Source organism: Mauremys mutica, chromosome 4, assembly GCF_020497125.1.
Source record: "Mauremys mutica isolate MM-2020 ecotype Southern chromosome 4, ASM2049712v1, whole genome shotgun sequence".
Classification (NCBI taxonomy): Eukaryota; Metazoa; Chordata; order Testudines; family Geoemydidae; genus Mauremys; species Mauremys mutica.
Genome location: NC_059075.1, coordinates 81,691,835 through 81,705,020, shown reverse-complemented (window position 1 = coordinate 81,705,020; position 13,186 = coordinate 81,691,835). Strand labels below are relative to the sequence as shown.

Genomic DNA, 13,186 nt, shown 5'->3' with positions numbered 1-13,186 from the left:
CCCCTGCTTTATAGCAATTGGTAAAGATTTTAGTGTAGATTAAAGTGTTGAATCCATAATTACAAACGGCTTTATAATGAAAGCTGGTTATTGTTTTAGGTCTCTGTAATTGTCTTGGGATGACTACCTTGTTCTAAGAATTGCTAAATTAATTCTAAAGGCAGAAGGGGAATTTTTGAAGTTTGAAGAGAAGTTATCATTTGACTTGAGTTACAGGCCACTAAAAAGCAACGAAGAGTCCTGTGGCACCTTATAGACGAACAGATGTATTGGAGCATGAGCTTTCGTCTGTGACCACCCACTTCGTCAGACGCATTCACCCACGAAAGCTTATGCTCCAATACATCTGTTCGTCTATTAGGTGCCACAGGACTCTTGGTTGCTTTTTACAGATCCAGACTAGCACGGCTACCCCTCTGATAGAGGCCACTAAAAATTACTGCAGTTTGAAATACTAACTCTTGTTGACCATTGTTTGTCTTCTAGTGCTATTATTAATTTCTACCACTTCAGACTTTCCATGTAATCTTCTTTAAACTCATGCACTTGGTTGTCTCTAAAGAAAATAAGTTGTATTTAAGCAGAGGGTTTTTGTGGCAGGGAAGCCCAGTCCTGCTCTCAGTGGTGTCAGGAGTAGTTGTCATTGACTGGACAAGCTCGCTGGGTGAATAATTGTTGGTGCATTTAATGTACTGGATGAGGTATACCCCATGTGATATGGAATGTGTAGGATCCATTGATCTTGAAAGGTATGTTTGATCATTATAGCAGTGGAGATATGTCTGCAGATTTGCATCTGTTATGGCAGGGTTTAGTGCTGCTTTGGGTTGTTGTGTCCTGATCTGTGGGGAACTTGCTTCTGATGAGCATGGAGAAGTTTGGGGGTTGTTTGGAAGGCCAGAAGAGTGGGTTCAGGAAAGATTCTTTTTCAGGATGGGGCCCCTATAAAGTATGAGTTGTAGTTTGATGCCCTGTATGTGTTTCAGAGTGGGGTTTTAGGTGGTCAGTGGGTTTTTTCCCCTTGTATTGAAATAGGTTCTTTTGGGGTATTTTGGAGGCCTGTTCCATGATGCAATCTACTTCTCTGGTGGAGTGTCCTTGTTTGGTGAAGGAAGTTTTAAGTGTGTTATGGTATATATCCTGGACTGACTTCTCAGAGCATATTTTGTGGTATCTGAGTGCCTGGCTGAAGATAACAGCTTTCTTGGTGTGTTTGCGGTGGTTACAGGATTTATGAAGGTAGTTGTGGTGATCCATGAATTTCTTGTATATAGTTGTCTGTAGGGTTCCTTTGTTAAAGCTGTTTGTGATGTCCAGGAAGTTGGTGCTATGTGGGAATGTTCCTGAGAGACTTTAATGGACCAGTGAGGGTTGTTGAACTTGTGGTGGAAATCTGTGAGGTAGTTTAAGATGTCTGTCCAGAGGATAAAAATATCTTTGATGCTTTGTGGTGCATTGATCCAGAAGTTCGTTTCAAAGGTGGACCATGAAGAGGTTGGCATATTGCGGTGCCATCCTAGTACCCATGGCTTTTCCCATGGTTTGGACAAAGTGTTTCTTGTTGAATGTAAAATGGTTATGTGAGGATGAAATGCATGAGTTTGGCGATGTATTTGGGGTGTATATCTGAGAGTTGTCCATTGTCTTGTAAAATTTGAAGCAGGCAGCTATGCTGTCATTCTGAGGGATGTTGGTGTATAAGGAAGTGTGAATGGGTGAATATCTGTACATGGCTAGCTTAGCACTGTGCACAGTGATGAAAGTGTGTGAATGGGTACAGATAATCCAGCTCAAGCAAGTACGGATAATTCAGTTCCAACTCAGTCTTGATAAATGGATTGTGCTTTTTTTTGCATGATTTCCTGTTTTATTTTGTTTTCCCTCCAGTGAGTGAGCACATGTGATTTTTCACTTTTGAGGTGGTCCCTTCTGGAGTATGTGAGGTGAAGTAAGTGGTTCCTCAGTTTCTCTGAAGTGTGTCTGCAGAGCTAGTCAGCATATTTAGAGTTGTATGTAGTGGTCAGAGGGTTATAGATTGGGCCCTACCAAATTCATGGTCCATTTTGGTCAATTTCACAGTCATAGGATTTTTAAAATGTTTTAAATTTCACAGTTTCAGATATTTAAATCTGAAATTTCATGGTGGTGTAACCCTGGGGGTCCTGGCCCAAAAAGGGGCTGAGGGGTTTGCAAGGCTGTTATAGAGGGGTCGCGATATTGCCACCCTTTCTTATATGCTGCTTCTGGTGGCAGCATTGCCTTCAGAGCCGTGCAGCTGGAGAGCAGGGCTACTAGCCAGGTGCCCAGCTCTAAAAGCAGCACTGCCACCAACAGCAGCAAAGAAGTGAGGGTTGCATGGTATGGGGTTGAGGGGGTCATCACTTTTTGGGGGAGCAGGGACAGCCTTATGAGTGGGCAACTGACTGTGGTCAAGGGGGTGCTGTGGCCACTTTAATCTCTGAGGGTTGGGCCTGGAGCCGCAGAGGTTGCCAGGCTGGGGAGGGATGGGACTTCCTCTTGCCCTACACAGGGTGCTCCCCAGGACTGGTGTCAGACCCACCTCTGGGAACCTCTCCTAGCTGTTGGAAGGTCACTCCTGCTTCCTGCCTTTATCTCCCTCGTGAAAGCTAGAGTCTGGCATACAGTATGAGTCCCCGACTGTGATGCCCGCAGCCTTTTCCCCTCAAATACAATAGCTAGATTTCATGGTCTGGGAAGTATTTTTCACAGCTGTGAATTTGGTAGGGCCCTAGTTATAGATGGTTACAGGGGATGATGTTTTGATTCTTGCATTTGCTCAGGAAGTAGATGTCACTGTTAAGTTTTGCTTCCTGTTTCTTCATGTTGTAGAGCAGGAGTTTTCAAACTTTTATGCTAGGACTCCTTTTGAAAATGTTTCACACTGTGATGAGCCCCTCCAAAAAAGTGACCCTTCCCCCCATAACGTGTCAGCCTTACTTCTGGCAGTGGCTCTGCCTTCAGAGCTGGGCGCCTGGCCAGCAGCCACCATTCTCATGGCCCCCCTATAATTGTCTTGCGACCCCCTTTTGAATCAGAACCCCCAGTTTGAGAAACTCTGTTGTAGAGCTTCCATTTCAGACAGCTAAATTCAGTGTCTTCTATGTTGATTATTAATGTCCTGGAAATGACATGGCTACAACTATACTGCATGCAACATATGTGAATGTCTTATCAGTTTCATGTTAGCTTGGTGCACACCAGTCCTGGTTTAATAATCTGGTGACCAATAAATTTATATGCCCAAGGAGGAGGGTGGGGGGAGAGATGCTTTTGGGGTAGGGGGAGGAAATGGAGGAAAGAAACTCTGACAAATCTAAAACTTTATTTAAAAAGACAGCCTTTCCAAGTAAAGTGTAATTATCTGTCAAATTATTTAAAGAACCCAAGTTTAAAAACAAACCAGTAGTTAAGAACATCAGCTTGTTCCGTGTTCATAATATAAGTAGATTGGCCCTGAAGCCAGCATAGCTGGCCATGGGAAGATCCTGTGCTATCCTGTCCCTGCTGCCAATGTAGAGTATCTGGCTGGGGCTTCCCTTTATACTGTTTGTCTCTGGCTACTCTATAGGTAGCTCAGAGTTATGTCAAAGCTGCACTTCAGGGCACTGTGGCACACTCTCCCAAGATGCACTGTGCAGTCTGGACTAATTCTTAAACATTAAGAAATGTTTCATTACAACTGTCATGGTCTGGCACACACCTTGTTAAACTCTGGGATCTTTGAGTTACTCGTACAACCCTTTTAGCCCCTCTAAGTTTCCTCTCAGGACACTTGCCTATAACTATCAGGCGATCCTGGCTGCTTGTCATAACTCTGTTTCAGGGACCCTGCAGGTCTCTTCAAAACTCTGATTGACTGACTCTGACTTCTGAAAATTTTTTGAAAAAAAAACAAACCACTGAACTTTTATTTAACCAGAATAAACATAACAGCAGCTTTCAGTGGTCCTTCTGCTGCTTACTTGCAGAAGGAAAACCTAATATTTTAAGAGCCTGGTAGTACTTCCTGTCCTGATTGCAGTCTGACTCTCCAATCCCCTCAGTCATCCTGGTCCCTCTCTTCTCAGGAGCCAACTGATGACCCTTCAAATTCAAAACCTCCCAAGTTGCATAGGGGCAGTCTAGGTAGAGCTTCAGCCGAGAGTCCAAACTTCTGTGTACCCAGCAGCATACGTTCTTTTGGTTTCTGTCTAACCTCGTACTCTATCGTAAGATAAGTGTTAAACAATTTCGCTTAACATCTCCCATTGTACAGGTTAACTGTACACGCAAACCTTAACTCTGACCCAAAGTAAATCGATTTCACCAATATAAATACAACATACAACCACTGAAAAATGAAAGTTGTATGTGCGCATTGAAGCATGTTGATCAGTCTCAAATCATACCATATAGTCATTACATAAATCAGTGTATAAACATTATTTGCAAGAAATGGCAGAACACTTTGTTGAAAAACTGTTATAAATACATTGAACTTTACACATGAAAAGAGAATACTTAAATATTAAAATCAAGATCACAGAAATAACATGGGTCAGAGTTATGGCAGTTTTCTTTTTGACAAAATAGGCATTTCTTTGTTTGATAAGTGTGTTTATTACGTGGCCAGTGTATCATTTAGGACAGGGGTGGGCAAACTCTTGGGCCTGAGGGCCACATCTGGGAATAGAAATTGTATGGTGGGGCATGAATGCTCACAAAGTTGGGGTTGGGGTTTGTGTGAGGGGGTGAGGGCTCTGATTAGGGGTGTGGGCTTCGGGGGGGCAGAAATGAGTTCAGGGGGCAGGAGTGAGCTCCAGGCTGCGGTGGTGGAGTGGGGTGTGGGGGAGGGCGTGAGGGCTCTGGTTGGGGGTCTGGGCTCTGGGATGGTGCTGGGGATGAGGAATTCGGGCTGTAGGAGGTTGCTCTGGGCTGGGACCGAGGGGTTTGGAGGCTGCTAGGGGGATCAGGGCTGGGGCAGAGGGTTGGGGTGCAGGAAGGAACGCATACTCCAGCTGGGGGTGCAGGCTCTGGGGTGGGACTGGGGATGATGGGTTTGAGGTGCAGGATGGTGCTCTAGGCTGGGACCGAGGGGGGATCAGGGCAGGGGGTTGGGGTGTGGGGAGAGGCTTAGGTGCAGGCTCTGGGCAGTGCTTACCTCAAGCAGCTCCCAGAAGCAGCAGCATGTCCCTTCTGTGGCTCCTGCGCGGCCAGGCGGCTCTGCACGCTGCCCCGTCTGCAGGCACTGCCCCTGCAGCTCCCTTTGGGTGTGGTTCCCGGCCAATGGGAGCTGCATGGGTGGTTCTTGGGGGGGGGGGGGGCGGGGGCAACGTGCAGAGCAGAGCCCCCTGGCTGCCCCTACACGTGGGAACCAGAAGGGGGTCCATACTGCTGCTTCTGGGAGCCACGTGGCGTGGCCCCTGACCCTCTTCCCCAGCTGGAACGCTGGAGGGGGGGCCATGCCGCTGCTTCCAAGAGCTGTGTGGAACAGCCTCAACCCTGCTTCCGAGCTGGAGGGGGGCACGCCCCAGACCCCGCTCCCCAGTGGAAGCTCGAGGGCCGGATTAAAACGGCTGGAGGGCTGGATTCGGCCCGCAGGTTATAGTTTGCCCACTCCAGATTTAGGAAGTACTTAACTATTTTTGTTTTGTAAACTAAGTGATAAGTGACAGTTAGCAGTTACCTAACTACATTAAACATTTTGCTTTTGAAGAGTATTGGTTTGACTTTACCAAGCTTGGTTTTGGAGTCTCATTTCATTTGGAGTCGCATCTCTGTCAGTTTAGTGCAGTGCATAAGATTTTAGTTCAGGACTGAGCTTGGTTTTTCACTCTTTGGGTTAGCAGGAAATGAACACAAAGGAATTAGAAGATATTTGCCTATCTGGCTTAACTCTTAAGTCACCAGCAAAAGAAATGTGTGCGCACCCTTCTTGTCTTTTAATGTATAGAGGTGTCCTACGTTAAATATGAGGAATGTTAAGTCTGGTCTGGTCCTTCCTGATTTACTTGAGGACTTAATAGAGTCACATATGGATTGGCAGTTTTCTCAGCCCATAACTGCAGGGGGGTAGGTGTTGAATCCTAAAAGGTTTTTCTGTCAAATATTAGGAAAATGAATGTTAGCAAAAATAAAGGCTTAAACATCATAAATAAAAATTGCCTCTTCCCAGTTAATCAGGTTTCACTTTCTTGAAACCTGTGATGTATTTCTCTGGTTCTTGTTCTTTAGAATTTCCCAGAGCAGATAGACCCTGGGTAGTTACTGTGAAAAACAAAAATGAAAAAAGCTTCGAATTGTCTTTATGGATCATGAAACTAAACAGGGCACACACACCTCGTTTTGTTTCTTTGCAGGTCACTTTCAATGCTGATGCAAAGTAACTTTCTGGTGGTTGCAAGAAAGGTCACTAAGATGTGCATTTTAGTAACAGAGTAAATGAGATTAAAATATTTCCTGCTTGTAAAAGTATATTTTTAAATGTAAAATGAGTTCAGATATTTGTATACAAAGTCATGTCAGTTTGCACCTTCTGTTACAATGTAATTTCATATAAAATAGGTATTGTGACAGCGCGGGAGGAACCGTAACATAACTCTCACTTCTCTTGTGCTTAACGCTTTATGACTTGTAGTACGCAAAACATAAAAGCATTTTTTTTCCCCCCTAGGGCAAACTTGATGATTACCAGGATCGAATGAACAAGGGAGAGCGCCTTAATCAAGATCAATTGGTAAAAATTGCAACTTCCACAAATCTCTTTTAACGGGCTGTCAGTGCTTGATTTTTTTAATTATTTTTTTAATATGAACTCAAATTTAAAAATAACTGAGTAGATCTGGCTTCAGCTATACTAATGATTGAAAAGCTACAACGATATATTTTGTGTGTTGGTATTTTTGTTTATTTAGGTTCACAATTGTTAGTATACTGTGGTGAAAACTGACTTAAATATTTTAACAGTACTATTGAAATTGATCTGTTGTGGTGCCATAATTAGGGTTATGTTCTGTTTCACACCTAAAGCAGGAGTTCAGCCTCTTTTATAGGAAAACAGTGTAATGACCAAAAGTTCAGCACATAATCTCAAAATCAAACTTGAAGTTTTGGGGGAGTTTCAAGAAAATCTATCAGTTAAAATTTGGCTCCCAAATTCACATTTTGAGACCCATAATTTTTTGGACCCTTCTGTCTTAAAAAATACAAACTGAACAATTTGTGCATAGGTGATAATTTAGGCCTCTCTCGGCTAATATAAATTGGTTAATTAACAAGGTGAAATAAATTAACATTGACCATAACTGAATCCTTATGTGCTATAGCTAGCTGAGGGAAAATATGATTTACATTTGATGTTCTCATTCTTCATAATATGTGAAAGCTGCCTGGTATGATTTAAGAAAGGAGTAGCCACACCATCTTTCTCATATGCCCCATTAATGTTCTCTGTGTCTGGAATTGAGGGCTAACCTGATACATGGAGTTAGCAATTTGAAGAGGATTTGTTACATTGGAAGATCTTTTACAAAAGAAGGGCAACTTTGTTAAAGATTAGGTCTTCAGCATAACAGCTGCTGCTGCTTTGATGAAGACCTAGATCTGAACCAGAGCTGCTGACCTATCTGAACAATCTCCTAAAACAGGATTATCATCTAAAGTTTTGTCTACACTGGAATGTTGTCAGCAAAACTTCTGTCATTCAGGGTTATTTAACTCCCCCCCTCCCGCCCCCTTGTCATGACAGAAATTTTACTGATGAAAATCGCTGGTTTGAACAGTGCTTCAGCCCCCTCCAAAAGCATTTTACAAGCAGCAGCTACACTGTGAGCATTTTAGTGGCATGGGTGTAGCGGCACAGCTGTGTCGCTAAAAGGTGCACAGTCTAGATAAAGCCTAAATATCTTGTTGCTTTGTCACAAATACTGTTGTTCATGAAACTGTTAAGTAGAGCAGTTTGAAAACATGGGCTAGCTAGTTGACTGGGCCACTTGATCCCTTGGGCCCCACAGGCTTAACCACCTTTTGGACCACACTGGCTACTTGACAGAAGACAATGACTGAATGTGAAGACAACCAACGACTAAACTCTACAGGCTAAATTTTCTGGGGTACTTAATTTTTTTTAACATAGAAAATATTTTATGAACATTTTCACTTTTGGGGGAAAAACTTTCAGATAGTAATGCTTTTTGTTCAGAAATTTTCATCTAGCTCTGTTGCTGTTCATAATCAGGAGTGGAGCTTTTGGGGAAATGAGAGAATTTCATGAAGAGCATGATATTTAATATTGTAATGAGTACATTTGTAAAGATCCTATCTCTGAATAGTGCCGTTACTTCACTGAATATCCACATTTAGTTTTCAGTGGGACTTTTGCTTCTGAGTCACTTGAGTGGTGATCTTCAAAATCACTTATCTTTAAAACAAACCACCTGAGAACCTAATTACACAAACACTGCCTTGTGTCAGTTAAGCTAGCTGTATGTAATACACCTAAAAGAACTTAAAGCAAGGGAGTGGAAAAATTAAAGGCAACAAATTATACATATCCTCTATTCCTTCACCCTGAGAGAGACATCTCTGTTAGCAAAATCATAATTCATGAAAAATGCTCCACCATTAATTCTACCCCAACAGGGATTTCAGCTGTCTAGTGTCTCCTTCCTCAAACTTGTGTGTAGAACTTCAGAGTTTTGCAAGAGTCTGGCCTGGTTTTGGTGGAAGGGATGAAGGAATATAAATGTAAGACGTGAGCAAATGTTTAAAATTGCTTAGGAAGGAAATTGTCTACCAGGATCTATTGCTTTAAATAATAATTATTTTAATCATGATTTAAATCAGCAAGCAGGAAACCTTGGTTTAAACTATCTGTTTTAATCTTGTTTTGCATTTGTACTTAGTTATTTTCTTAAGAAAAAGTTCATTCTCACTGATTGGTATAAACATTAAAACATGTTAATTTGCCATTTAAATATACCATTTGCACTACATTTTGCACTTTTTGCTAACCTAGAGGATTTATTATGTCTGCCCACAAATACTTAAGCAATTATACTGCTCATCATTTATTCAGAAATGGTGAATGACACTTATTTGCCAGATAAATTTTTATTCGGGATTTGTCAAGTTGCAGTTGGATGGAAATTGAAATTAAATTAAAAATACGCAAACAGCATTTTAAATTTGTCATTAGTTAAATAAAACTACCTTAAATGCACATGTTTTGTGTTTTAGAATTAAATGATTTTTCAGCAAAGGATGTATTAACTATTGTTAGTGAATGGACATATTGCCACCATCATGATCACAATGCCTAAAGATGCAGATAGGTCACCAGTGGGGAGGAGTTGGTGTGTATGTGGTTTCAAAAGTGCCTGTGCAGCAGGGTCGATTGATTTTTAAATCACCAAGTGCCTTGAAGTAACAGCAATTTTAATTCCCTTTTCCATTTGTACTTCAGTTATTTTCAAATGAAAGGTGCTAAATAGAGCCTTTACACTAGATTTGATACATTTTTGCTACCAAGAAAGGTACACTGTAACTACACCTCTACCCTGATATAACGCTGTCCTTGGGAGCCAAAAAATCTTACCAAGTTATAGGTGAAATCACGTTGTATCGAACTTGCTTTGATCCCCCGGAGCGCGCAGCCCTGCTCCCCAGAGTACTGTTTTAACATGTTTTATCCAAATTCATGTTGTATTGGGTCGCGTTATATCGGGGTAGGAGTATATATACATTTAAGTGATTAGTTTAATATTTTCAGATTCCTAGTAAGTGGGGTGTGTGAGTGTGTATAGTATGTTAGAAAATGGTGAATGATATGTTGCTTATTTACAAGTTAACTTTGCTCATGATTCATGTTAAGCTGCATTAGGACGGTAACTGAAATTTAATTAAACACAAAATGGTGCATAAAATGTATATTTATTAACCAAGACAACTTTAAATGTTTTGGATACAAAACTTGTCTTTATTAAAACATTTCACATTTTTTACAACTAAATGATTTATAAAACAGAGGGATTGACTGTAGTCAGTGAATTAATTTGATTTTCAGGTCAGCCTGGGAAAAATTTCAAATATGCCTATGTTAAAAGTGACTGGAGCTGAAGTTCCTGCTCGCCTATGTTTCATGAAAGTGACAGTCTTCCAAATTACTTAGGCTCACTTATTGTGCCAAATTTATAAAGCTTGACCTCAAAAGATTTTCTGCTGGTTCTTTCATTAAATAGACAAGCAGCCTTTAATGTTTTTGATAGAGGCTTATGGATTCAGCCTATTTGTTTTTTTATTTAAATGTTTTAAGAGATTATAAGAAGTTCAGGCCTTAACATATCTTAATTGAGATTTCATTTTAAATAGGTTTACTTTTAAAAAGAAAAATGTATTATTTAAATAAAATCAATTTAAAAAAAATCATTTTTAAATTTTTTGTTTTAATCCACCCTGCAAAGCAGGTTGGGCATCTAAATCTCACTAGTCACATGTCTGCATCTTATGTACTCAAATAACTTTTGAAAATCTGGCCCCATGTCCTCCTGGTTTTTAGAATTAGTAGATCTCATCCTCTCCCACTTGATTTTTATTCATAATTTGGAAGAGGAAAACAAACTTTCCTGCTTTTTCAGCTCCCCAGTTTCTCAATTTTGAATGAATTAGTCCAAATGAAGAAAATATTCTCTCTGCACCTGCTAACTAAACTGAACCCAGAGTCGTCTTCACATAGATGTAGGCATGTATTCCACTTAAGCATGCACCCACCTAAGTGGAATACACATCTGCATCACATCTTAAAGCACCACAGTTACAGAAAGTAACCGTTTCTTATAGTAAAAGTAGGCCTTAACATAGTTGGTAATTTAAAATTTTATTTTAAACGTTAATTTTTAAAAAGAAATGTATTAAATTAAATATCAGGTTTTTGCTTTTTTCTTTAAAATCCTTAGTTTTTATCCATCCTGCTTTCCACCCTTTTTCTAGACTGCATTAATTGTAGGTTAGTCTGACCTGGGTTAGTCTTCAAAATGTTTTGTTTTGCATATGACTTTCTAGGAGTTGCTTTTTGTTTTCATGACACTTTACCCATTTTTAGTTGACTAAAATAGAGTGATCAAACTAAATATTAAAACAACTCTCTCGTGCGTGTGCACATGCACACTGGCCCCTTTATTCCAGAAAGCTAAGTCCTTAATACTTCAAACATTTGTATGTCTCTTCTACTTGATATATTTGAAGCCTCAAATATCCAACCCTAACCTCTCATTTTTAGTAGTCTCATTATTGTTTAAAGATGCTTAACTTATTTTTAGGGCAAGGCAGTGCTTTATGCAGAAAGTTATCACTTGGAAGTGCATATCTCTTTCTTTGTAGTAAGTGTCGCTTTAATTTTTTTTCAAGGATGCAGTGTCTAAGTACCAGGAGGTCACGAATAACCTGGAATTTGCTAAAGAACTGCAGAGGAGTTTCATGGCTCTGAGCCAAGATGTAAGTAAAGGATTGAAAATCAGATGCAGGCTAACAGTTGAAATAGGAAAAACTAAACTGTTTTCTACAAATAAGTAATATTGAATGACTTTTTATCTAGAAAGAACCTAATGCATGTTATATTTTGTATATTTGACTTCTTAAATTGCAACATGCTAAACACTTGCCTGAAAATAAGGATGCATTTAAACTTCTGACTTACTCTTTTTCTGAGTCTTTCAGACTCAATTCAGTATATTGTTACAAGTTGGTTTCCTGTTAAAAGAAGTTGAGCTCAAAAAGTCTGTTTAAAAGTTTTTTTTGTAACACTTAGCAGCATGAAAAAAATTAATGTATTACTTTCTTCTTTGAATTCTAAGGCCTTTAAAGCACTTGACAAAACGTGACCAAAAATAATGAAATGCCTCACAATCTACTGAACACATAACATGAGTGGTATACAACAGTAACCCACCAGTTCAGTAATGGTAAAATTGTCATAAACGAACAAATTAAAAAGGAAGCAGGAGGGATGCCACAGATATATTTAGGCTTTTGTTCAGAAGCTGAGTGGTGGTGGTTTTTTTTAAATATTTATATTGCAGGTCCCCTTATGCTAGGCCACTGTGCCATAATAAACTATAGTCTCTGCCTCAGATAAATTAGGCCTTGTCTACATTACAAAATTAAGTCGACCTAAGTTAGGTTGATGAACAGCCAACACAGTAATTACTGCATTGTGTGGCACTGATAGCTGTAGCCCTTCTGTACTGGGGTTGACAGCCAGAGCTGCCAGTGGCAAGCTGATGGTTTGGGCTGTGGGGCCAGCATGAACACTGCGTTGCCCTAACTACGGCCTGGTCTACACTACGCTTTTAAACCGGTTTTAGGAGCGTAAAACCGATTTAATGCCACACCCGTCCACACTAAGAGGCCCTTTATATCGATATAAAGGGCTCTTTAAATCGATTTCTGTACTCCTCCCTAACGAGAGGAGTAGCGCTAGTATCGGAATTACCATATCGGATTAGGGTTAGTGTGGCCGCAGATCGACGGTATTGGCCTCCGGGTGGTATCCCACAGTGCACCACTGACTGCTCTGGACAGCAATCTGGACTCAGATCTGGACAGGAAAAGCCCCACGAACTTTTGAATATTTCCTGTTTGCCCAGCGTGGAGCTCCGATCAGCATGGGTGGTGATGCAGTCAAAAATCAAAATAAAAGAAGAGCTCCAGCATGGACCATGCGGATGTGATCGCTGTAAGGGCAGGCAAATCTGTTCTATCAGAGCTCTGTTACAGAAGACGAAATTCAAAAGCATTTTTTAAAAACCTCCAGACAGACGCCATAGCAGGGACTCAGCGCACTGCTGCGTGACAAGCGTAACGGAAAGCCAAAGAATCAAATGGACGCTCATGGAGGGGGGGAGCGGGGACTGGAGGACTCAAGCAATCCCACAGTTCCTGCAGTCTCCGAAAAGCATTTGCATTCTTGGCTGAGCTCCAAATGCTTCTAGGGTCAAACACAGTGTCTGCGGTGGTTCAGGGCATAGCTCGGCATTTCTCCCCCCCCTCCCCCCCCGCGAAGTGAAAGGGAAAACAATCCTCTCTTGACTCTGTCACCCTATCTTTACTGAATGCTGCAGATAGACGCGATGCTGCAGCAGTCAACACCAACATCCTCGCTCCCTCCCCCCCCGCCATGGGTGGCTGATGG

General features: G+C 41.0%; 1 protein-coding gene across 3 annotated transcripts in view; it reads left to right on the top strand.

The window, feature by feature from the left end:
* CAPRIN1 (cell cycle associated protein 1) overlaps nt 1-13,186 on the top strand; it is a 77,595-nt gene that overhangs the window by 15,887 nt on the left and 48,522 nt on the right. For all 3 annotated transcript variants that reach the window (XM_045015071.1, XM_045015069.1, XM_045015070.1), the window contains exons 3-4: nt 6,674-6,736; nt 11,404-11,490. In XM_045015071.1, coding sequence (XP_044871006.1) covers nt 6,674-6,736; nt 11,404-11,490 — 150 coding nt within the window. The remainder of the gene's footprint in view (nt 1-6,673; nt 6,737-11,403; nt 11,491-13,186) is intronic.